Source organism: Cricetulus griseus, chromosome 5 (assembly GCF_003668045.3).
Source record: "Cricetulus griseus strain 17A/GY chromosome 5, alternate assembly CriGri-PICRH-1.0, whole genome shotgun sequence".
Taxonomy (NCBI): domain Eukaryota; kingdom Metazoa; phylum Chordata; class Mammalia; order Rodentia; family Cricetidae; genus Cricetulus; species Cricetulus griseus.
The window spans coordinates 147320832-147346682 of NC_048598.1; the positions used below are offsets into that span (position 1 = coordinate 147320832).

The following is a 25851-nucleotide window of genomic DNA, read 5'->3' on the forward strand; positions in this document are numbered from 1 at the left end:
ATTTTATCTTCCCAGAGGCAACCAGAATGCTTTCTTGAATATTCTTCCAGGTGTGTTTTATTTTTTTTTTCAAGATTTCCATTGTGTGTATGAGTGTTTTGCCTGAGTGTGTATACGTATATCACGGGAGTGCCCATGATGGTTGGAAGAAGGCATCAGATCTCCAGGAACTATAGTCATGGATAGTTGTAGGCCAAAACACGGGCAATGAAAACTGAACCCATGTCCTCTACAAGAGCAGCAGTTGCCATCTCTCTTGCCCTTAGATGCATTTTACCATCAAGCAAATATTAAGGATACTAAGCCACTCCACATACATCTTATGTACCTTTTGTTCTTTGACTGCCTCGTTTTTTTCTAATGTCTGAATACCAGCCATTGTACAGCTATAGCACAATCTATGCAGTTGTTGACATTTCCATTGGTTTTATTTAATATGCTATTCCTGACATTGGCAAAGTAAAGATTCATATTGAGATGCTTGTGGGATATCTTCCTACACACAGAATTCCTAGCATGTTTGTAACCTTTCACAGACTTTTTTGGTCTATCAGTCCTCTATCTGTTTCTCTACAGACCCATCAACATGATGGTGAACTTTGCTAATATAGAAGATGAAAACTGCTGTCTCAGTGTAGTCCTAGCCTGCATTTCTATTATGAGATTGGGAGTATTTAAAAAGTTAGTTGTATTCCTGTTCTGTTTCTCTTGGGCAACTGTGATGATAACAATCCCTCATCTATTAGAGAAATTAGCTCTTTGTTCACAAGTTGAAAATACCTGTTACCCACTTCTGACCTTTGTGTTTCAACTTTGCAGTAGCCGATGTCATGCAGAATTTTTAATTTTTACTTTATAGAATCATAATATTGTGAATTCTGTGATTTTTGTTTTTTTTGTCGGTGTTGTTTGTTTGTTTTCAAGACAGGGTTTCTCTGTGTAACAGTCCTGGCTGTCCTGGAACTCACTCTTTAGACCATGCTGGCCTTGAACTCACAGAGATCCACCTGCCTCTCCAGTGCTGGGATCAGAGGCCTGCGCCACCACCACCAGGGTGAATAACAAAGCTTAAGAACACAATAGGATTAGGGAATGTGGCTTTTGAGTTAAAGACAGAATCATGGCTTTTATCCTTCCAAATTCAAATTCAGATGCTGGTGTCCTAATTACATAGCCCTTCTGTACCTCGAGGCTTCATCTGTAAGATCAAAATGACAAAATATACTAAGTTTGAGATGACAATTGCATGATGCATTTAACTATTACCGTGTTAATGATGATGGCCATAGACAATTCCTCAACTTTTACTAATATCCCACGTTTTCTGATTCTAATCAGAAGGAACTAGGTAACAGTATGCATCAGTGTTTCTCAAACACCCCCCAGGTGGTTCTAACAGGCAGTGGAGGTCTAGAGCCTCTGTTCTCACTTCAGACCAAGGGCTTCAGATGTGAAGAAAAGAACAGTGAGGAGCACAGCCATGTTCTATTGGTCACAGGCTATGAATTTGTCAGAAGGGCATTAGAGCGAGGATGGGGAAGCATTGAGAGATGCCGGAGATGAAGAGGAAATCAGTCACACAGGTGAACGTGTTTATGTTTATGAGGAGGCATGCCTCTCAGAAGGGCGTAGGTTACTCACACCCCACACACACCCAGATAACCTTACTAAGGTAAAGGACTTGGGGCACTTAGGTTTGTTAGGTATGCCGATGGAGTGTGAAGACAGGACCAAGGCTAGCTTGCCTCCACATTGCCTTCCCTGATAATTCATCCACATACACCTATCTCTGTCTCTCTTTTTCTGTGTGTGTACTGGGGGGTTGAAATCCTCAATAACTCTCCGAATAAATTATTATTTCTGATAATCAGCAAGACAGATCTATGAATTTTTGTAGTTTCGGAAGCAGTTTTGGCAATTTAGTAATTTTTGAAGCTAGGAAGATTTGTAACAGTATTTTAAAAGAAGCAGAGCTGGGCAGTGGTTTTGCATGCCTTTAATCCCAGCACCCAGGAGTGAGTTTGAGGCCAGCCTGGTCTACAGGGAAAGTTCCAGGACAGACAGAGCTAGACAGAGAAACCCCGTCTTGAAAAACAAAAGCAAGCAAGCAAGCAGAGCACACAAGAAAATTAGATAAAATTATCTAATCTCATTGAAACTATGTGGTCTAAAAAGACTGTCCAGGGACTAGATTCCCCACGGAAATGATTCCAATGGTTTCCTTTAAGGTAATTGGTAAGTCTCTCACAAAACCACTTTTAATCACATATGACAATCATTCTAGCTCCAGTTTTTAAAACTTAACATTTTTGAGTCTTATTTGCCATAACTTGTCTAAAGCAGCATAGCGTCCCAAAATTGAAGTTTTATCAAACTACACCATGAGAATGTGAGATTAAAACATAGCTGTATCCCCAGCATATTTATATCTTACAATGGTGTCTTCACCCAGGTGGGTGACTAATGGAGATGGGGGCAGGAGAGGCTGTTTCATGGATAAAGTGGAGTATCCAAGTTCTGTTGCCAATCATGCTATGTCCTACAGACCCTGATTCACGGAAGGCCAGCTAGACCCTGGGTCTTCCTTCTACATCTTTATTTTCTTCTGCTCCCCTTCTTTGGATTGCACTACTTGCGATTATTAGGACCCACGTAATTCTTGTTTAGGTTGTGCTTTGATTTCTTCCTCCCAGGACTGTACTTTTGGGAAGCGGGAATACACTTACCTTTTGCTTTTTTTAAGACTTACTTTATGTGTATGGGTGTTTTGCCAGTATGTGTATCTGTATGAGGGTGTCAGATCCCCTGGCATTGGAGTCACAGACCGTTTGTGAGCTGCCATGTAGGTGCTGGGAATTGAATCTGGGTCCTCTGGAAGAGCAGCTAGTGCTCTTAATCACTGAGCCATCTCTCCAGCCCTGTAATGCACTTACTTGCCTCTTACATGAGCTAATAATACTTTTGTCTTGGTGCATAAAAGGAACTTAATAAATGTATAATTTAACTGTATTTAAAATGACAATGATTTTAATTGTTTTCTTTTTTCCTGTTATTTTAGCGTTCATAGCTTATTTTACAGTATCTCCATAAAAAAAAAATACAAAGTCCTAGTTCATGCCGGTATATTTTGATTCCTGAATATAGTATTAAGTTCTTAATTTCAAAAGCCAGGAATTAGTTAAAAAGTAAGGAAGTAGCCATGGTACCAAAATACATAAATAATAATTGAGCTGGACATAGTGACACACTCAGGAAACTGAGGCAGGAGGATTTAAAGTTTGAAATAGCCAATACCAGGCCAGTTTGGACTATATAGCAAGACCCTGCCTAATAAAACAAAACAAAGAGGGGGCAAAGGGAGCTGTTACATACTGAGATGGTTTGGTATGGTATCAGTTTGGTGCTCACAAGCACATATGTGTGAGGCCTTTGGCTCAAAACCCAGTACTGGCAGGTGGTGGTGGCCTTTAATCCCAGCACTCAGGAGGTAAAGGCAGGAGGTTCTCTGTGTGTTTTCAGCCTGCCTAGTCTACAGATCGAGTTCCAGGACAGCCAGGGCTACACAGAAAAATCCTGTCTTGAGAAACCAAAAAAAAAAAAAAAAAAAAAAAAAAAAGCAAAACAACAACAACAACAAAAACCTCACCAAACAAGAAACAACGAAAAAGGTACTGCAAAAAATTAAAACAGTCTTACTCTGCTATTGCTGTGAAAAAAAAAAATGCCATGACCAAGGTAACTCTTATAAAAGAAAGCATTTAATTGGGGCCTTGCTTAGTTTCAGATGCTTAGCCGGTTATCATCATGGAAGACACCACATCATCATGCAGCTACATCACGTAGCAGACTCATCATTTGAGTATGATAGCAGGAAAACTGATTTTGAGAATATTTTGGTAAAAGAATAAAGTATCAATTTTGATAGTATAATAAAAGAATTTAAGTAGTCAATATTTGTATATATAATAAAATAAAACAAATATTTAAAAACTACACTTATTTACTGTTGGGGGGCATATATAGCTCAAAAGCTGAAGGCAAAGGACAGCTTATAGGAGTGGAAAAACTAGGTAGTCAGTCTTGGTGACCAGTGTCAACCCACTGAACTGTTTGCCTGCCTATCTTATTCTTTTTGATAACTTTTTTTTTTTTTTGGTTTTTCGAGACAGTGTTTCTCTGTGTAGCTTTGGAGCCTATCCTAGCACTCCCTTTGGAGACCAGGCTGGCCTCGAACTCACAGAGATCTGCCTGCCTCTGCCTCCTCTTTTTGATAACTTTAACAAGTTTTAAAATGTAGCAAATAATGATTTGTAAAATAGAAGTATTCAGAGAATTTGACCCGTTTCTAGCATACCAGTTACTTTGGCTTTTGGATTGTGATGTTTACTGTGCTAATACTGACCTCAGGCTGGGGGCCTAGCATACTTAAGAGCCCTGGTTTTAACCAGAATTTCTCCTCTCCTCTACCCCACCCCCCCCACGCACACAAAGAGGAAACAAAAGTTGTAAATTCAGTTTTCTTCTTGCCCCTCTTTCAGGCAACTGTTTTAGGCTCTACTATTTACCTGTAAATTAATAACTACTTCCTAGAGAATTCTCACTTCTTATTCTGTATATTGCTTGGAGGCCAGTGTGTGTGCGTGTGCGCACGCGCGCGCAAGCGCGCTTTATTTATTTATTTATTTATTTATTTATTTATTTATGTTTTCAGACTGGGTTTCTCTGTGTAGCTTTGGAGCCTGTCCTGGAATTCGATCTCAAGACCAGGCTGGACTTGAACTCAAGAGATCAGCCTGCCTCTGCCGCCAGAGTGCTGGGATTAAAGAACTCACTTTGTAAGTGAGTTCCAGGACAGCCAGGACTATACAGAGAAACCCTGCCTCGAAAAATAACAAAACAAAATAAAACACACAAAAACAAAACAGCAAAAAAAAAAAAAACCCTGGTAAGTAGAGTTAAACACATTATTTTTCCCCAAAGTACAAATAGTTATAGAAGATCCCAGTTTTTGAAATCATCTCACAGTATAAGTAATTAGAAAAAGCTGGGCGTTGGTGGTGCACGCCTCTAATACCAGCACTTGGGTGGCAGAGGCAGGCGGATTTCTTGTGAGTTCCAGACCAGGTTGGTCTACAGAGGTAGTTCCAGGATAGGCTCCAAAGCTACACAAAGAAACCATGTCTTGAAAAACCAAAAGAATGAACTGAAGTGTGTAGGGTGAGCAAATAGATTGACATCGGAAAGACTATTAAAACAAAGCTGGAGCCGGGCAGTGTTGGCACACGCCTTTAATGCCAGCACTCCGGAGGCAAAGGCAGGCGGATCTCTGTAAGTTCCGGACCAGCCTGGTCCACGGAGTGAGTTCCAGGAGAGGCTCCAAAGCTACACATAGAAACCATGTCTTGAAAAACCAAAAACTAAGCAAACAAACAAAAACAAAACTAAAAAAACAAACAAAAAAACACAAAAACTCCAACGCTAGTGAACATTTTGAATGATTTCTAATTTAGAATATTATTTTCAATTCAAAAGCCCAAGTCTCATAAACATTAAATTTTTTGCATAAGTGAAAATTATTGATATGGGAAAATCATTTTATGAGACATTTTCAGTAGCAAGTTCAACATCGTTACGATTCTAATTGAACTAGACATTGATCTTAAATTACTCATAGAGTTGTATATATGACTTTTTAAAGTGTGTGTTTAGTTTTTAAAATGTGGGGGATCCTGTAAGAGTGATGGTATTTCAAACGTATCTTTCCCTGAGCTGTCTAAATCTCTGAATTGTTTTAAGTATTAAGACGGACGGGTGTCAGGACGCTATGTTCTTCAAGATGGATGTTTACGCATGCAAAAATACTTTTAAAGAGTTTTTAGCAATTTCGTTTCTGAATTCTTCCCTTCTTCAGAATGCAATTTAAATCGGAACTGGACTCCCCTTTGAGTAGCTTGAGCGCTGGTGGCACACGGGAAAAGAGGAGAAGGCTTTACTTTGTCAGCCATGTGTTTGGGGAAGGAGGGCGCTTTTCCCTAAGATCTCCCGGCTGATAATCTCAAACATGGAGGATGCTTCTGATTCTTCACGAGGGGGTTGCTCCATTAATTAATAATGTAGCTCTCCCAGGCTCTCTGCCGTCTCTTCCTGTATCAGTGACAGGCTTGTAAAAGTCATCCAGTAGCCAATAAAAAGGTAGAAGCGAGAAGCGAAAAGCTCCTCCCCACTGCTCTTCCTCCTTCAGAGCCGAAAGTAGCTCAGAAACTTCCCAGGAGCGCGGAGAGGCGGGGAAGTGCCGGCGGGACGGGATCCCCTGTGCCGAGCCGAGCCGGGCAGTGGCAGTGCAAGCGGCGGCGGCGGCGGCGGCCGGGAGAGACTGACTCCGGGGCGGGGCGGGTGGCCCTCGCGGCGTTCCTCGTGGGACGGTGCGGCGGCGGCGGCGGCGGAGGCGGCGGCGGGGCCAGCGCTCGCAGGTGAGGGGCTCGCGGCCCGGGCGGCGGCGGCGGGGGGGTGGGGGTCGGGAGTGGGTGTCCGGGGAACCGGGAACAAAGCGCGGCGGCGCCCGGGGTCCGTGGCCGCCCAACCCGGAGATGTGCCGGGTCGGCGCGGGTCGAGCACATTGCGAGTCCCGGTGCTGCTGGGGGAGGGGGCCGTCGCACCGCCCGCCGCGGGGCGTCCGCCCATTGTGAGGCGCCCGCAGGGCGCGCCGGGGCCGGGGCCGTCCGACTGACACGGTCGGCACCCCGGTGGCGGCGGCGGCCGTGGCGGTGGTGGCGGCCGCGGCGGCGGCGGAGGGGAGGACCGGGCGCGTCAGTCACACAAAAGGCGGCTCTCGGTAGCTCGGGCACTCCCCACCTTACCGGCTTTCCTTTCCCTCCAATTTGCTAGGGGACGCGGGGCGGACGCGCGCAGCCGGGAGATGCCGCTGCTCCACCGAAAGCCGTTCGTGAGGCAGAAGCCGCCGGGAGACCTGCGGCCGGACGAGGAAGTTTTTCACTGTAAAGTCACCAACGAGATCTTCCGCCACTACGAGTAAGGCCGGCCGCGGCGAGGGCGCCGCCGGGGCAAGCGGGGGGACGGACGCCCCCCGCGCCCTTTTGTCTGTCTGTCTGTCTCTTTTCTCTGCCCCCCCCCCCGCACTCCCCGGGCTCGTGACGGGTGACCGGGCCGCCCCTCTTCCCCGCGCGCGCGCGCGCGCGCCGTGACCGGTGGGGCGGCGGGGCCCGCGGAGGCCGGGGACCGCTCGGAGTCGCCGCCGCGCGTTCGCCGGGCGAGCAGGCGGGCGGGCGGAAACTCCCGCCTCGCTCCTCCCCGCCGCGCTCGGCCGCACGCGCTCCCCGCCGGTTCCGGGATCCCCCGCCGGGTCAGCCGCGCGCCGCCGCCGCCGCCGTCCCGCAGCCCGGGCGAGGGAATCCCTGACCCCGAGGGCAGGAAACGGCTGGCCCGGGACTGGCTCCTCGCGGTCGCGCGTGGCTCCTGACGTTTACGGGGTGGGAGGTGGGGGTGGGGGGTGCCAGGGCTAAGGTGGGGACTGGGGCAGGAGTACGGGGGCGGCGGGGGGTGGTGGCGGCTCGACCCGCTGAGCGGCGACGGGGTGAGGGGGCTTCCGAGCGAGGCTGGAGGACGGGGCTGGGGCTCGGGGCTGGGGCGCGGGTGTCGCGAGCGGCGGCCTCTCGCCCCCCCCCCCCCCCATGCGCCGCCTAGGCCTGAGAGTGTGCGACACGAGCTGCGCTCTGTCACCGCCTCTTCTTGGTGACTCCTGTCCCCGGGGAACTCGTCGTCTCCGCCCCCGGGAGACCGGCGAGGAAGAAGTCGGGCCGAGCGTGGGGAAAGGACGCCCCTCATTTTTCCTTTTCGTGTAGGCGAGAGCGAGGCCGTGGGAGTTGGGAGAGCGGGGCGGGGGACGGTTAGAACAAGTTCAACTCCAGCTTCAGTCTGTCGCCTCTTCATCCCCCCCCTCCCCCGCATGAGGGCCGCCTGACATGTGCCACTGCTTTTGTTTTGATAAGAACCAGAAGCTGCTGCTGCTGAAGATGTAGCTTCAACTCCCAAATTTTCAGGTCACTGCTTGGTTAGGGCCAAGAGCTCCACTTGCTCGGGGACACGAAGCAGTGAAGTAGTATGTTTCAGCGATCAGTGTTAAAACAGGGATTCTTAAGTAAGGAACCTGAATTGATCAGTCACAGGAACAGCCTGATCCTACCCCCCCTTTTCTCCTCCTTTATCCTCCACGCAGACTCTCTTTGTGGCTTAGAAACTTTGTGTTAACTAGCAACCAAATACGTTGTGTGTAGGAGGATTTCAGAGTGGGGAGCTGGGGGAAAAGGCTTAATCCAGGGAGATCTTTGGTCAAACTCACCCCCGCCACTGTCTGGGAAAGTAGTAGTGCCATCAGAAAAGTCAGTTCCAAGTAACACTCCCTTAGTTCCCTAGAAGGGGTTACAGGTAAACGTGTTATGTATAGAGAGGAATAGATAGTACTTTTCACCCAACAGTCCCTTTAAGTACGAGTGCACATCTCCCTGGGCTCCTGTACAGACTTGTTTTATTACTTTGAGTGCACTCTTGTAACTTCTTAAGTGGATTTGAGTTGGGTAACTGTACAAAGATGATGTCTTCATATTTTCTTAAGTATAAGCTAAAGTCTTTACTTAACAATTCTGATTATTTTTGAACTCAAGAGCACCAGGAAAATAGTTAATAAGTTTACATCCCCAAACTCTTCTCTCTTCTGATACAATCAATCTTTGGAAAAGGCTTCTCACAGCATTCAGGAGACTGAGCAAGTTCAAGGCTAGCTTGGGCCCAAGAGTGAGGTCTGGGTTAAAAAGTAAGACCCTGGCTTAAAAAAACAAACAGTGCCTCGTACTCAACAACAAAAGAGGCTGCCCTCAAAGGAGAGGGCAAGGTAAATTTGACTTTTATCCCCTGTAAATTAAACACTCTTGGTGTACTTCTGTTCATGATTTGAATTATTCTAATCTTGGAGAAATCTGACTTGCTGGAATAAAAATTTTTGGCAACCCAACACAAAAAGTGAGGAATACCATGCTTTGTAGTCTTAGGATATTAAAACATTTAAAGATAGTTTAAAACAAAAAACTGTTTTCTTCCCAGTACTGAAGTGTTGAGACTCTTGGGAGTTACAGTTTATGAGAGTTATTAATTTATTAGAAGAGATACTTGATCATTTGCCCTGAAAAAATTGCATCATCTCCTTAGGTATTTTAACCCTTATGATTTTTGAATTGGCTATGAAATAGAAGACTGCCATTTAGTTGTTAGATTTTGAATTATCTGGTTGATATGGTGGCCTTTAATCCTAGCACTCCAGAAGCAGGCAGTGAGAGTTTGAGGCCAGCTTGGTCTACAAATCAAGTTCTAGGACAGCCAGGGTGTTACACAGAGAAACCTAGTCTGGAAAACCAAAAATATTTTTTAAAAAAGTTAAATCCCCATACCCTTATATGGTAAAATGCATTTAGGGTGGATAGTAAATGATCTGGAGAAATTGAAGTAAACTTGTTTGAATTCACATCTTTTAAATTCATTTGTGTGAATTGAAGATTATTTTCATATTTGAAAAAAACTATTTGTTTGAATATTCATCTGTGCTCACCCAATTGCTTCAGTTTTTATTTCATGAATGTAAATTTTTTGCTGTACTTAAGTTTTTTTATTTTTTTTTTGTAACAGCTTCCAGCCTCCCCCCCCCCCCCAAGAAACCTCTAATGTACTGGCTAGTAGTTTGTGAGAAACCTTTTCATTGCTAAACAGTGTTCGTCTCTGGGTTGTTACAGTCCACTTCCTCTTTCTTTTCTGAGCGGCAGTGGTCATCACCTCATGTATGCTGTGCTTGATTCCTGTTAGTTTCCTTTTGTTTTCTCCAAGACTCCGTGTTCTCTAAGACAGAGACTATGACCAGGATGGATTGTCAGTGATTATACAGTACTCTGTTGAAATGATTTGAACTACATGTTTCTGAACTAATTGCTAACTCTTGTTTGACCTGCTTTCTGAAAACCTATTACAAAGAGCACATGAACTGTAGGCAAATATACATGTTGAAGTGCATAATTTAGTTTCAAGTCAGGGTAAAGATTTATACTCTAATTTTGATTGACCCACAATTTTTATTTTTGGTTGTGAATTGTTAAAAATAGTGATGCAGTTGGCTCTCAATACTAGAAATTATATATCTTTAATATAATTTCCTAATGACTTGTATTATCCAGTGACTTAATTTGTGGGGAAAGGGCCTTTTGGAATTGAAATTTTACCTCTTTTGAATCTATGTAAAGTTTAAGAATCTTTTCTTAAAGATTCTGGGAGGCAGAGGCAGGTGGATCTCTCTGAGTTTGAGGCCAGCCTGGTCTACAGAGCTAGTTTCAGGACAGTCAAGGCTACACAAAGAAACCCTGTCATGAAAAACCAAAAAAAAAAAAAAAAAAAAGAATCTTTTCCACCTCCGACTAGTAAGGCAGTCCAGCTGGTTTCAACCTGGCTTTCCAGTGAGAAAGATTTTTATAATTTATTTTGCTTTTGTTGTTCAATTCTTTCTTGTTAATTCAGCCCTTTTGTAAACGAGGAAAGGTGTAGGATATCAATTAAACTCCAGGATTGTGATTGTAATCACATATTCAGCAATTGACGGCACTAGAATTTTAATTGATATTTCTTGCTGTTTACTGTCATAGGATGCTTATAGAGAATTTTTCCTGTTGTCAGAGGTGTAGAAATATGCACAAAGAAACTAGAATCACAAGCTGTTTGAGTTAGCTTCCTAGCTTTTGTAGATGGCACCACTGTATTGTCAGCTCAGCACTGACCTTTACTTACACCCCTCAGTGATTAAGCTCTTGGTAGTAAATGGATAAATCAGAATGCTGTTTGCTTGTTAATGACAAGGTTTTGCTGTGTAGCCCAAGTTAGCCAGGAACTTGAGATCCTCTTGCACTTGAGTGCTGAGATTACAGGCATATGCCACCACACCTGGTGCCATCAATTTACTGTGGGGGTAAAATGCTTTTCATACCAGCCAGTTCCCACACTGAGGACTGGATATATGAAATCTAGTTGTAGTCAAAGGGTATTTGGTGAGCATGCACTTTTCAAGGGGATGTGGATGATCTTTCAAGCTAGTACCTTCAAATTAGGTGTATTTAGCTCTTTTTAAGAAATAATTTGACCGTTATGTCCCTTATTTTCCTTTTTCCTAGGGTAGAGCTGAGAGTCCTAAATGCTTTATGCCGCCTGCCCCCTTTAGTTTTCTGAGACAGGGTTTGGCTGTCCTGAAACTCTCTTTGTAGACAGACCAGGCTTGCCTCAAACTCACTGAGATCTGCCTGCCTCTGCCACCCAGAGTGCTGGGATTAAAGGCGGGCTACTACGCCTGGCTTTCAGCTTTGTTTCTTTTGCTTAGCAGGCTATGCTTTTATCTTAACATAGCTTTCTTCATTCAAAATATGTGTATCAGCAGTTGTAGTGTAGTCGTCTACCCTGGAAGAATCCATCTTGTTTGTCTCACTATTGTGTGGATTCTCAGTTCTGTTCTGCTAGTCTCCTCTGGGCTCATCTACTTAACCATGTCCAGTTTTGGAGGCAAAACTGATCTTGAGTAGAGTAAGGAATAAGCTCTGACACATGTGTAGGACTCTGAAGGGATGACTTTACTCACTTTAAGAGGGTATTCTGGCATTGGTGGCTCACGCCTTTAATCCCAGCACTTGGGAGGCAGAGGCAGGCGGATCTCTGTGAGTTCAAGGCCAGCCCACTCTACAGAGCCAGTTTTAGGGTATTCCATTATAATCTGATGTCACTAATCAAAATACACTGAAAATTGGGCCAGTGAGATGCTCAGCACTTGTAATGAAAACCAGAGGACTGAGTTTAATCTGATCCCTGGAACCCACAGTAGAAGAAAGAACTGACATCTATCTCCACATACTCAGTGTGGCACTTGTATGCTTATACTCTGAATACACATAACACACATAGGCACAAACATGCATGAACACATGCATTCAAACTTTTTAAAAATTTATCCTAAAGAACTTGTGGACATACTTTATTGCTTGCCCTTTTCCTATCTATAGTGATTTAAGCTCTGTTTCTTTTAAAACTCTTTGTTGTTCCTGTGCTTGCCCTCAAGGAGTTGCCAGGAAGAAATTCTTAAGATAACTTAAACTAGTTAAAAGTCCTACCCCTCTTCCCAATGCTGAACTTTCTTTTTGCTGGTGATCTTCTTAGAACAGTGGTTCTCAAGCTGTGGGTCATGACATGACTCCGTTGTGGTTTGAACAGCCTTTTCACAGGGATTGCCTAAGGCCACCAGAAGACACAGACATTTACTTTATGATTCAGAACAGCAGCAAGATTACAATTATGAAGTAGCAAGAAAAATACTTTATGGATGGGGGGTCATCACAACATGAAGAACTGTGTTAAAGAGTCAAGCATTGGGAAGGTTGAGAACCACTGATTTAGGATCTTCTTTGCACATAAGATCTTTGAACAGAAAAAAAAAATGAATGTTTTGAGTGCATGTATCCTAGAGGCGTTTGTTTATGAAATATACCCCCATTTTATAGAAGAGGAACCAGGTTCAGAGAGATTGTGTAACTTTACCCAAAGAAAAGTGATAATACTAGGGTTCAGACATTTTCTCTCTTCCTCTCACTTAATGCACTTTTTCTGTCTAAATGCACACAAAAATGAATGTGGACCATCCATTGAGAATATGTGTCTACTTGTGACATTTTTCTGTGGAGAGACTTTGAAGATGCTGAGGTCATTTGTCTTCCTAGTGAGAAATGTCTAAGTCACAGACATCTTATGAAGCCAGTAGAATGGAAACATCCAAGAGGAAGCTGATAACTTCTTGCTGGGAGTTGGGGAAGCCCTCAAGTAGGATAACTTGAATCCTAAGGTAAGGGATGAGATGAAGCTCACAGGACATTAAGTGGAGCAGAAAGAGATTCTAGATAGAAGATGTTGTGAAGAACCCACTTAAAGCAGGGAAACTATGAAAAGTCAATACTGAAGTATGAGTTCTGAGGTGCACTTAAAATTGATCTTTTTGGTTTTTTGAGACAGGGGTCTCTCTGTGTTAAAAGCTCTTGCTGTCCTGGAAGTCACTTTGTAGACAGGCTGGGCCTGAACTCATAGGAATCCACTTTCCTCTGCCTCCAGAGTGCAGGATTAAAGGTGTGCCACCACTGCCAGGCTGAAGTTGGTCTTACTCACATCCATTATTGTGAAGTAAGGACTTGGACATCCAGCACCAGTGCATGTTTCACCTTTGTCAATTTTGCTCATTCCTGTTTGTCAGCTTTTACACCACCTGCAGATTGTAGGAACCTGTCCCTCATGTTGTCTCTGTCAAAGGCAGCTTTAAGTAAAATGCAAAATAAATTTCATTAGAGTGGTTTAAAAAAGAAAAAATAGACCCTGTGTTTTTAGTAGCTAAAAAATTCCTGGCTGTTTATAAATGAGTATAAAAATACAATTTTCAGGCCGGGCGTTGGTGGCGCATGCCTTTAATCCCAGCACTCGGGAGACAGAGGCAGGCGGATCACTGTGAGTTCAAGACCAGCCTGGTCTACAAGAGCTAGTTCCAGGACAGCCTGCAAAGTCACAGATAAGACATGTTAATTCTGCCATGTCCACTGCTCTTTGGACCCTCTCAGGGCAGAAAATTAATGAAAACTCTATGTTGTCTTCCAGTAATGGCTACCTTTTAAAATTTGTAAGCCATATTTTTCATCCTTTGCATATCATGGGCTATTTCAGGTTAAGAATTCTATTTTTTAGCATATGGAGAGTTATTTTTGTATGGGCAAGGCAGTGCTTTAGATGTTTGCTATGTAATTGTCCTAGAGCTCACCACATTTTGTATCTGGCTAGTAGAGTTTCAGTTCTTAGGTAAAGTGCACTTTGTTTCATCTGAATTGTATGTGATGTTCCTTAACTCTTAATCCACTAGGCATTTAATTTTCCTAATGTCTAACAAATTAACAGCCTGTTGCACTTTGTTTCTTAGCTTATTCACCAGAATTGGTAGACTTTACATCTTTAGAAACGATTTTTACCTTGTAGCTCAGATTTTTTCCTTACAAAACAGTGTTAAAGAGGAAAGGCCATCATATGTTTTTGTCTGAAGGACCAAATAAGGAATATTTTAGATTGTGTTGGTCAGTGTCTCCCACACTCTATACTAATGAAATAGAGAGCAAGAAAATACCTGGAAGTGAGGATGTGATTGTGTGGCAGTAAAATTAAACCCAAGAGAAGACTGCATTTGGCTTCTAGGCGATAATATATCCCTATCCTAAAGAGAATTATCGAAGAAGAATACAGTCTTAAGTCAGATGTAATTTGTGTTAGCTTAAGTTATTCATATTAAATAATACTTAATTTTAATTTTCTTTTTGCTCACAATAGTAAAATGTACTTGTAATGTAGATGTTGAAGAGACAGTGTAACCTGTCTCCTTGAGTTTGGCATTAGCAGACTTCATATTTTAATGTGTATAATGCAGACTGACAAATTGGGCAAAAATGAAATGAAGGTGTGATAGATAGATGGCTATGTGCTGTTGGGGTGCTGAACTTTCCCTCATAGACACAGTGGCAGAGTAAACCTAGCCTCCTAACTCCTGAGGGCTGGATCTTTGTATACAAGCCTGTCAATGAAACAACCATCTAGAGACTAAAGGAAAATATGAACATGAAGGACTTTATGGGAGGAGCAGGGTAGTTTGCATCACTGGGTTCCCATACTGTTTGTCTCAATTTGTATTTTACATTTCTGTTCATGTTGTGTATGCACAGGAGCTTAGGTACCACTGATTGAGTGTATTAGTCACAGGGCAGCTTGTGAGTTGATTCTCTCTACCATGTATGTTCTGGGGATCAAACTCAGGTTGTTAGGCTTGATGACAACTTGCTTGAAAGACCCCCCAAAGCTCAGGCCCCCAGGATCTCAGCCCAGGACCTCGGTCACCCCAATCACCAGGCAGAGTTGAAAGCTTGATGCAAACTGCACGAGGCTTTATTGTAGTTGTTTAACGAGCTAACCCCATGTTTGCTCTGGTCTTTCATCCACCCACCTTGGTGGATGGCTAGGAAAGACGCTGCAAAGCCTCTGCATAGAGATCTTATAGGGCCGCGTAAGGGGAGTGTCTAGGGGTACGCACAGCTGGTCCCTTCATGCTGAGCTATCTCACTGGCATGCACCCTATTTTTCTTTTATAAGACAGGGTTTCTCTGCGTAACTTTGACTGTCCTGGAACTAGCTCTGTAGACCAGGCTTGCCTCAAACTCAGAGAGATCTAACTGCCTCTGCCTCCCAAGTGCTGGGATCAAAGGTGTGCGCCACCATTGCCCGGCAGCATGCTTAATGGCTGCTTATGGAAATTGTACTATTGCTCACTTTGAAAATTTTAGACAGTATTAAGTCTAGTGTCTATGGAAACCTGACTTGTACTTGCTTAACTGTCATCCTGCAGTAATTCCACATGCCTTGTGGCCCCCAAATACTCTAGGTACTTGGCTGATAGTGTTAAAGCTATGCTGTCTGATACAAAAGCTGTTGCCTGACCTTCTGGACCATTAATCAGTTGAAATGGTTTGATGTGGATAATAGGTTTAATACAAAAGATTTAATATAAAAATGCAAATTGATGGATGTTGGTGGCGAACGCCTTTAATCCCAGCACTCGGGAGGCAGAGGCAGGTGGATCGCTGTGAGTTCGAGGCCAGCCTGGTCTCCAGAGCAAGTGCCAGGATAGGCTCCAAAGCTACACAGAGAAACCCTGTCTCAAACAAAAAAATCCCAAATGATTTTAATGTTATTTATATTCATTTTATTCTCTATTCTTTTTATTTTTTATTTATTTTTTTAAAGATTTATTTATTTATTATGTATACAACATTCTGCTTCCATGTAGATCTGCACACTAGAAGAGGGCACCAGATCTCATAATGAATGGTTGTGAGCCACCATGTGGTTGCTGGGAATTGAACTCAGGACCTCTGGAAGAACAGTCAGTGCTCTTAACCTCTGAGCCATCTCTCCAGCCCTTTTTTATTTTTTTATTTTTTGAGACAGGTTTTCTCTGTGTAGCTTTGGAGCCTATCCTGGCACTCCCTCTGGAGACCAGGCCTGCCTCTGCCTCCCGAGTGCTGGGATTAAAGGCGTGCACCACCAACGCCCAGCTGGGAACCATCTTATTATTATTACAATCTCATTTCATTGTACTGTGACTGGTTTCTCTTGATTTCCAATTTCCTTCTTTTTGTTATTTTAAAATTTTTGTTGCTATCTTGATACATGTGCAAATGAAACAATCCTAATAGACATGCCCCAAATGATCTTTGAAGATCTGAGTGTTTATGGGGATCATCTATAAAATTAGCTACACTAGCCAAGAAGCAAACACAGAGCACCTTAAGTACTTTAGGGATGATGGGAAAAGAGACCAGGAAGGTGAAAGTTAAAAGGATGACTTGCTTATACTGTTCACATGGTTATTGAAAAGTAGACCAGAGTATATTTTTACTCTACAAAAGACACAAGTTTACCATGGCCTCCAGTTGGGTATCTGTTACTAACTTTTCGCTTATTTCTAATAGTTTATATTTAGAAAAGCCTCCTTGTAAAATGATGCATGAATACATGCTTAAATAAAAATTCAAACAATGTGGAAATGTTTTAGAATCATCCACACCAAAAGTTTTCCTTTTCTTCCCAGTCTCTTGATTTCTCCATAGGAACATCTGTTTATGGTATGTGTATAAAGACACATTTTTGTGGTTATAATACATGTGTGTGGGCTTTTGTGTATTCAGTGAGTTTTTTCTACCGAACCTCTTTGAAGTTTTTTTGTTTTATAGATTTCTTGCCCTGTAACTAGGTAGACTTTAGGAAATAAAGATTCATATTAAGAAATTACTGCAGTGCTGGGTGGTGGTGGTGGCGGCACATGCCTTTAATCCCAGCACTTGGGAGGCAGAGGCAGAAGGATAGAGGCCAGCCTGGTCTACACAAGCTAGTTCCAGGACAGCCAGAGCTACACAGAGAAACCCTGTCTAGAAAAACAAAAAACACACAAAAAAAGTCTACTGTGGTTCGAAAAGGCACTGCATATAGAATGGTCATTTTATTCCTGTCCCTAGCCTTTACACTGGTCTGTTTTTTTTTTTGTTTTTTGTTTTTTAAATGTAGGATCTCAGGTAGCTTAGGCTAGCCTTGATCCTCCCAAGTGTTACATTTACAGGCATATGTCGGCACTCTGAGCACTTTTTTTCTTTTCTTTTCTTTTCTTTCTTTTTCTTTCTTTCTTAAAAAAAAGATTTTTGAGAGAGGGTTTCTCTGTGGCTTTGGAGCCTGTCCTGGAACTCGCTCTGTATACCCTGCTGGCCTCGATCCTTCTGCCTCTGCCTCTCAAGTGCGGGGATTAAAAGCATGCACCACCATTGCTGGGCTGCTTTGCTTTATTTTTTGAGACAGTTTTAAACTGCAGTTTAGACTGAACTAGAACTTACTTGGAGGCCTTTAAATTGTTGGGAATCTCCTACTTGAGCCTCCTGAGTGCTGGGATTACTCATGAATGAGCTGCCAGGTTCATTAGCCTGGTTTTTGTTTAACTCCAAAATCTCTGCTTTTGCAAGTTCTCCCTTCTTTGTCCTCTTTCCACCTTCCCTTCCTTTTTTCTGTGTTGTTGCTTCTTCCCTTTTTCTGTTTTGTTTTTCTGCAAAAAAGTCAGTATGTACTGTAAAAAGAAAATAACTGGGCGTTGGTGGCACATGCCTTTAGTCCCAGCACTTGGGAGGCAGAAGCAGGAGGATCTCTGTAAGTTCGAGACCAGCCTGGTCTACAAGAGCTAGTTCCAGGACAGCCTCCAAAGCCACAGAGAAACCCTGTCTCTGAAAAACCAAAAATAAATAAATAAATAAGTAAATAAATAAAGGCTCAAACTTGAATTAAGGTTGTTTGCCCCCTTTTATTAAGAATTCTTGGGCTGGAGAGATGACTCATAGCCATCTATAATGAGATCTGGTGCCCTCTTCTGGTGTGCAGGCAAACATGGAGGCAGAATGCTATATACATAACAAATAAATCCTTTAAAAAATTCTTACATTGCTTATTGACTGGTTTTTTGTCTCATAATTCTGTTATTATTAGTTGCCTAAATTTATTAGTACTTCTATTAGTAAGGTCCATTAAAACATCATGGTTAATAGGTGTTAGTGGTCTTTGTTTTTGTTTTTTTTAAAAAAGGCTTAAAAATTAAAAGGAAAAAGAAAAGTTTAATTTGCTTTCAGTTTGGTTCCAAATTTCAGCACTGGTACAGCTTGTTCCGCTCATCTGTTTAACACATTTAAGCTGCACTGTGAACTTAAAAACCTCTCTTAGCCTTGTATTAATAAATAAGTTGATAAGGTGGCATTGGGGAAGGGGTTATAAAGGTGTTGATTTTAATGTAAAGTTCATGAAATTTAATGTAATTTAATGTAAAATTCATGAAATATAGGTAATGGGATTTTGTTTTTGTTTCTTGATCAGTGACTTTTTTGAACGAACCATTCTATGCAACAGCCTTGTGTGGAGCTGTGCTGTGACGGGTAGACCTGGACTGACATATCAGGAAGCACTTGAGTCAGAGAAAAAAGCAAGACAGAATCTTCAGAGTTTCCCGGAACCACTAATTATTCCAGTTTTATACTTGACCAACCTTACCCATCGTTCACGCTTACATGAAATTTGTGATGATATCTTTGCCTATGTCAAGGACCGATATTTTGTTGAAGAAACTGTGGAAGTCATTAGGAACAACGGTACAAGGTAAAGTACTTTTAATTTTTCCTCTTGATAATCATAAATTGCTCAAAAGTCAAAATATCAGCATTTGGAAATAAGGCAAGGATATTGTGAGTTCTGGGTTAGCCTGGCAACATAACAAGACAGTCTAAAAACAACCCACTCTCAAAGGTGAAAATGTAAAAGGTAATCTGAGGAGATCTTGTCTTTGTGTTCTTCTAGCTACCTGGTTAGCCCACAGTTTGTCCTGTGGTAGCTACTTTTTTACATATCTTTCCACATATGTGCCCCCCAAAATATGTACATGTATAACATATGTAGACATAGTCCTTTTAACATAATATGTAATATTCTGTATAACCCTATTCACTTACCATATTGCTATATAAACCACCTCTTTACTATAAAGTAAACCCCATTACACAGACACTTCATATTTAAAAAGCCTAAAATAATGTCTACCATATCCTCATACTAGGTAATAGTTTAAATAAACTTGTATGTTTTGTTTTGTTTTTTATAACTTCATGGTGTGAAGCTGTCAGATCCTCTGGAACTGGAGTCACAGTTGTAAGCTGCCATGTGGGTGCTGGGAATTGAACCCACATTCTCTGGAAGAGCAGTCAGTGCTCTTAAGCAAAGAGCCGTCTCTCCAGCCCCATACTTGTATGTTTTGATGGTTTTCAATATTTTATTTAACAAAAGTAGAACTATGTTGTACATACTCCATCTTTTTGTATATTTGTCTCTTAAAAAAGCATGTTTTCACATACTTAGCATGCACAAAGCCCTTGGTTCTGTCCCCAAGTCTATATAATCTCAGCACTCCTGTATCCTATAAGGTAAAGTCAGGAGGATTAGAAGTCTGAGACTGGAGAGATGGCTTAGAGGATAAGACCATTGGCTGTACTTCCAGAGGTCCTGATTTCAATTCCCAGGAACCACATGGTGGCTCACAACCATCTATATAACAGAATACTATATACATAATAAATAAATCATTGAAAAAAAAGAAGTTCTTTGAAAAAAGTTCAAGGTCATTCTTTGCTACACAACAAATTTAAGTCCAGCTTAAGATAGAACAGAGGCCAAGTCAGTTCGATCTCTGAGTTCAAGACCAGCCTAATCTACAAAGAAAGTTCCAGGGTAGCCAGTGCTCTTACACAGCATGATAACTTAGTAAAGTGCTTGCCTTACAAGCCTGAGGACCTGAGTTCCCATCCCTTAGAACCCATGGTAGCATGAGCTTAAAATCCCAGCAAGAAAGGGGAAACAAGCAGATTGCTGGACAAGTACCAGGCCAATGAGACCCTGTTTCAAAAAACCAAAGTGGATACCATCTCTGAGGAACGGCAACTGAAGTCCTTTGGCCTCTGTACTCATGCATGCACACTTGTACCCACAAGTGCAGATATACACATACATGAGGTATGTAAGGGCTCATGTCTATAATTCTATAATTCTAGGTTTGGAAAAATTGAGGTTAGGATACCCTAACCTCATTGTTTTATAAATATTTTTTGGAGTATAATATAATTCAATTTATTTAATTACTGTATTTAATTTAATTATTTAATATCTAATTTAATTTAATTATTAATATAATTATATAACCATATAATTTAATGGTTCATACTTAAGGTGATACCTCGAGAAAGCAGATTGTGTTTGGATCTATATCACCATAGGAATAATGGAACCATATTTGGGGGACTGAGTTGTCTTTTTTTTCCTTATGGCTATTCATTTGTAATAGGGCAATTATGCCCTATAACTTACAAATTATTTTGAAGCATGAACTTTTAGAAATACAGCTTACATATAAAAGTATAATAATTTTACATTGTAGTTTTACATTGTAATTAAAATTGGGATATATATATGTATATATGTATGTATGTATGTTTATGTGTACATGCACATATACTTGTTTGCAACAGTACTGAGTTGGGATCCTTTGCAAAAGGGGGAAATTTGGGAATAAACATTTCATTGAGACTCATTAGGAAGCAAGACTCATTGTGAAATGCAAGAAATTGATTTTTTAGGGGGCTGCAGAGATGGCTCGGCATTAAGAGCATATAGTATTCTTCCAGAGAACCTATGTTCAGTTCCCCGCATCCATATCAGAAGCTCATAACTTCCTGTAACATCAGCTCCAAGGTGTTTGGCTTCTCTGGCACCTGTACACACGTGGCATATACTCACACAGACACATAAATAAATCTTTAAAAAATTAAATTGTCTTTCTGAACAATAGTAAATCTTAAGTTTCCTTATATATTGGCCATACTATCGCCTAGTCTGACCTTGAACTAAACACAGTCCTCCTGCCTCAGTTTTCTACACTTAACTGCCTCCCCCCCCCCTGTTTTCTCCCAATAGGGTTTCACTATGTAGCCCCTGGTTGTCCTAGAACAGACTAGCCTCAAATTCAGAGAGATTGCCTGCCTCCCAAATGCCAGGATTAATGGTGGCCTTTTCTTTTTAAGCTGTTTTTTAATTTACCCAAGTCAAAGTTTCACTGTGTAGTGTTGGCTGGCAATTCAGTAGGTAGACCAGGCTTGAACTCACACAGGTCCATGTGCTACTGCCTCCAATGGACCAGCATGCCCAGCTTTTTGAAACATTTAAAGATTTTATTACATTTATTTGCATGCTCAATTTTGTGTGGGGGTGTATGCCATGGCACAAATAAGAAGGTTGAGAGGGTTTGGTCCTTTTCTTCCACCATGTGGGTCCTGGGTTCCAAACTAGTTGTCAGGCTTGGTAGGCTAGTTCTTTACTCACTGAGCCGTCTCCCTGGCACCCTATATCGGCCTTTCAGGTTTTATTTATACTGTGTACATGAGTGCTTTGTCTGCATATTTGTGCCTGAACTATGTGCGCGTCTGGTGTTCATAGAGGGCAATTCCCGTGGAATTACAGATGTTAGCAACCATGTGGGTGCTAACAACCAAACCTGGGTTCTCTTAAGAGCTCTTAACCAACCACTGAGTTATTTCTCTAGCCCCCCTTTTTTTATTTATCTGAGGCTGGGTCTTGTAAATCTCAGGCTGGCCTTGAACTTGTTATATAGCCAAAGATGACATTTTACTCTCCCAATCTTGATTCTACTTCACAGGACTGGGTTTGACCATTTCTGTGATTATATCTAAAATTTCCCCTCTATTAGATACAACATTCCAATTATGTTCTTTTAAAATAATGTAAATACCAGCACTTAAGAGGCAGAGGCAGATGATCTCTGTGTGTTCTAGACCAACCTGATCTACAGAACTAGTTCCAGGGCAGCTAGGGTTGTTACACAGAAAAACCCTGTCTCAAAAAGCCAAATAATAATAATAAGTATGGCTTTTTGTAGTGGCACCTGCCTTTATTCTCCCATACTAAGTAGACTGGGTCTGAGTGAGAGATCATGAAAGCATGACCTGTATCCAAGGAGAGCTCCAGGGCATAGCATTCATTTGAAAGGGGAATGCCTGTCAAGGTAGAACCTTCAGGGCATCCTGCTAGCAAGCAGTTGCCTAGGGCAAGGAAATAGTAAGTGAATTTGGAAGGAGAATGCCTGACTAGATTGAGCCTTCTGGGTCTTCTGCTAGAAAACAGCTGTCTAGGAAGTGTTTCCCTTGTTTTAGCTACAGAGGACACTACAGCCGTGTCCTCAAGGCTATATGTCTTGAGTGGCTACTGAACCTGTGGCAGCATTTCCTTGTGTTGGTCTTGTAGGTATGTAAGACGTAAGGTTGAGAGGGTCATGGAGGCTTCATCAGTGTCCCATGACCAAGTAATTTATAACAGGTTCAGATTTTCTGCTTGGAGGGAAGAGGAAAGCTGGTGTTCTCTCTCTGCTTTTGGTCTGCTGAGATACAGAGTGCTGCCGTCCACTGTGCTGCCATGCCTTCTCCCACGTCCTCAAAGGTTGCCTCTTAACCAGATATTGGTCACAACAAGAGAGGAGGCTAGTTGGAGAAGGAGTGATGGCAGTCTCATTTTAAAAAGGATTGTGTAAGGGTTAAGTAGAGAAGGGAATCTTAAGCAGCCAGTGGTCGGTTAGTTTATTTTCTTTCTTTTTTGTTTTGTTCTGTTTTGTTTTTGAGACTGGGTTTCTTTGTAGCTTTGGAGGCTGTCCTGGAACTTAGTAGGCCAGGCTAACCTCAAGCTCACAGAGATCTGCCTGCCTCTGCCTCCTGAGTGCTGGGATTAAATGTCGTTGTGAGTGGACTGAATGTTGCAAATATTAAGGAGATTAAGATGTTCTATGGGAGTCCAGGAGAGAGGGGGTGGAGGGGAGACAGGAGAGAGGAGAGAGATAGGAGGAGAATGAACTTGTAGTCTCTCCAGGTTACTATGATGAACTTGGGAAGGAAGGAGCAGGTTTAGTGGCTGTGAGGCCTGCTTCTCTACACTCTGACTACTTTGGTCTTTTCGATGCTTGCCAAGCCTGGTAGCTCAGCATTTAATCCTCCCTCCCTCTCTTTTCCTTTTTTTTTTTTTTTTTGGCTTGTTTGTTATGTTTGGAAGAGATATCTTAATTCTAGCAAGTTAAGTTCTTCATTATATTGCTCTGAAACAGAGTTTTGTTCTAATTAAATGAGCAGGATCAGTAAATGTTAAATGAGCTTATGGAGTATTGGACAGAGAGGTTGGAGAGAGTTCAGCTGTTAAGAGCACTGGTTGTTCCTTTACACCCCCCCACACACCCCTTCAGTCCCCAGCACCCACAAATCTGCTCACAACCATCTGTAGTAACTTTAATTCCAGGAAGCGGGTCCAACATCCTCTTTTGGCCTTTGTGGGCCCTGAGCACACATGTGGTACATGGATATACATATAGGCAAAACATCCACACACAAAAATTAAAGCAGTATAAAACAGTATAAAAATAGTATAAAGAGCACTTGGGAGGCAGAGGCAGCCAGATCTCTCTGAGTTTGAGGCCAGCCTGGTCTCCAGAGTGAATGCCAGGATAGGCTCCAAAGCTACACAGAGAAAGAAAAAGTATAAAGAATAATTTAATTTAGGAATAGATGCTGAGGATATACCTCGATGGTAGGGTACTTGCTTAGCATGTACAAGGTCCAGTGTTCAATCCTTAGCACTGTATAAAACAATTATTAAGGAATAGAGAGTGAAAACACAAACATCCATATAGTTATGACTTGTTCTTAATAGAATACTTTTATATGCTTATAGTTTGAGAAAGTTATGATTTTTTTTTTTTTTTGGTTTTTCCAGACAGGGTTTCTCTGTATTGTTTTGGAGTCTGTCCTGGAACTAGCTCTGTAGACCAGTCTGGCCTCGAACTCACAGAGATCTGCCTGCCTCTGCCTCCCAAGTGCTGGGATTAAAAGCATGCGCCACCAACGCCCGGCTAAAGTTATGAATTTTAATATCTGTAAAGTTGTTTATTTTTTCAAGACAGGGTTTCTTTGTGTATCCCTGGCTATCCTGGAACTTGCTCTGTAGACCAGACTGGCCTTGAACTCACAGATCTCCACCTGCCTTTACCTCTCTAGTTCTGGGATTAAAGGTGTGCGCCACCACTGCCTGGCTATAAATTTTATTTTTTTATTACATTTTATTTGTTTAAATGGGAAGAGAAAGAAAAAGTATGTGTGTTGCATACATATTGAACCTTTGTGTAAATAGATGCTGAGGAAACGTCTGCTAATAATTTTCCTTCTATTATTGGATGGCTTTTTCTTTAGGCAAAGGATGTCACTCACTTTGTAGAGTGCTTCCTGACATGCAGGAAGCCCTGGGTTCCATTTGTTGAATGGCATAAAGTGAAGTAGGGATAGAGGGGTCAGACATTCCAGGCAATCCTTGGCTACATAATGAGTTCATGGCCAGTCTGGCCTATAGTTCCACTTCAAGATGAATTATTTAACTTTAGATTCTAAGTTACTGTATATGTTTTGGCAAGTTATTTAAAATCCCTCGTTTCTCTTAGACTTACTAGAAAGAACATGAAAAGGGATTGGGGTCTTTCTTATATTGAGTGAGTTTAATACTCTGGATTGGCTCATCTCAGTATTCTCTTATTTGCCTCATTTTCTTTTTTTGCCTTAAATTTTATTTAATTTAATTTATATGCATTTGTGCTTTGCCTGCATTTATTCGTGTGTTCCAAACCGTGTGTCTGATGCTCTCAAATGCTAGAAGAGGCCATCAAATCCCCTGGAACTGGAGTTACAGATGGTTGTGCGCTGTCACATGGGTCTTAGGACTCAAACCCAGGTCCTTTAAAAGAATAACCGCTTAGCCATTTTTCCAGCCCCGCCTCATTTGTTTATTTATTTATTTCTATTTATTTATTTATTTATTTTTGACTTTTCAAGACAGGATTTCCCTCTGTAGCTTTGGAGCCTGTCCTGGATCTAGCTCATATAGACCTGGTCTCAAACTCACAGAGATCTGCCTGCCTCTGTTTCTAGAGTGCTGGGATTGAAAGTGTGTGCCACCCCTACCTCGCTATGGCTCTAAATTTTTTGTTTGTTTGTTTTGTTTTTGTTTTTTGGAGACAGGGTTTCTCTGTATTGCTTCGGAAGTTGTCCTGGAACTCAATCTGTAGATCAAGCTGGCCTGGAACTCAGAGATCTGTCTGCCTCTGCCTTCCTAGTGCTGGGATTAAAGGCGTGCACCACCAAAGCCCAGCTTGGCTCTGAATTTTTAAAAAAAACGTTATGTGCTTTATTTGTGCAGAGTATGAACTTTTAAAATATGCTTTTTCTATTAAAATAAGGTCAGTATCTCTCCATCTCCTCTTCTACACACACACACACACACACACACACACACACACACGATGGTATTTGGGAAACCCTAGCTATAAATCAAACATTTAGGTGAAAATCTAATTCTTTTATATAATTCATCCATTAAAATTATATATGTCCATTTCTCAAATACTCCCTTCAGAAATATCAGTCAAAATGTGAATACGTAGTTTACTTTTCCCACAATTATAATAATTTTGACTTAGTAATGGTTTGGATGTTTTCTTGTGTCAGAATGTATAGATAAGCT

At 41.9% G+C, this 25851-nt stretch overlaps 1 protein-coding gene across 5 annotated transcripts in view; it reads left to right on the plus strand.

The window, feature by feature from the left end:
* Positions 1-6410: 6410 nt before the first annotated feature.
* The window catches only part of Baz1a (bromodomain adjacent to zinc finger domain 1A), an 81165-nt gene continuing 61724 nt past the window's right edge, over positions 6411-25851 (plus strand). For 2 of the 5 annotated variants that reach the window (XM_027419709.2, XM_027419707.2), the window contains exons 1-3: positions 6411-6470; positions 6886-7029; positions 18565-18843. In XM_027419709.2, the coding sequence (XP_027275510.1) occupies positions 6917-7029; positions 18565-18843 (392 nt within the window). In that variant the 5' untranslated portion in view covers positions 6411-6470; positions 6886-6916. The remainder of the gene's footprint in view (positions 6471-6885; positions 7030-18564; positions 18844-25851) is intronic. The other 3 variants (XM_027419706.2, XM_027419710.2, XM_027419708.2) reach the window with 3 other exon arrangements.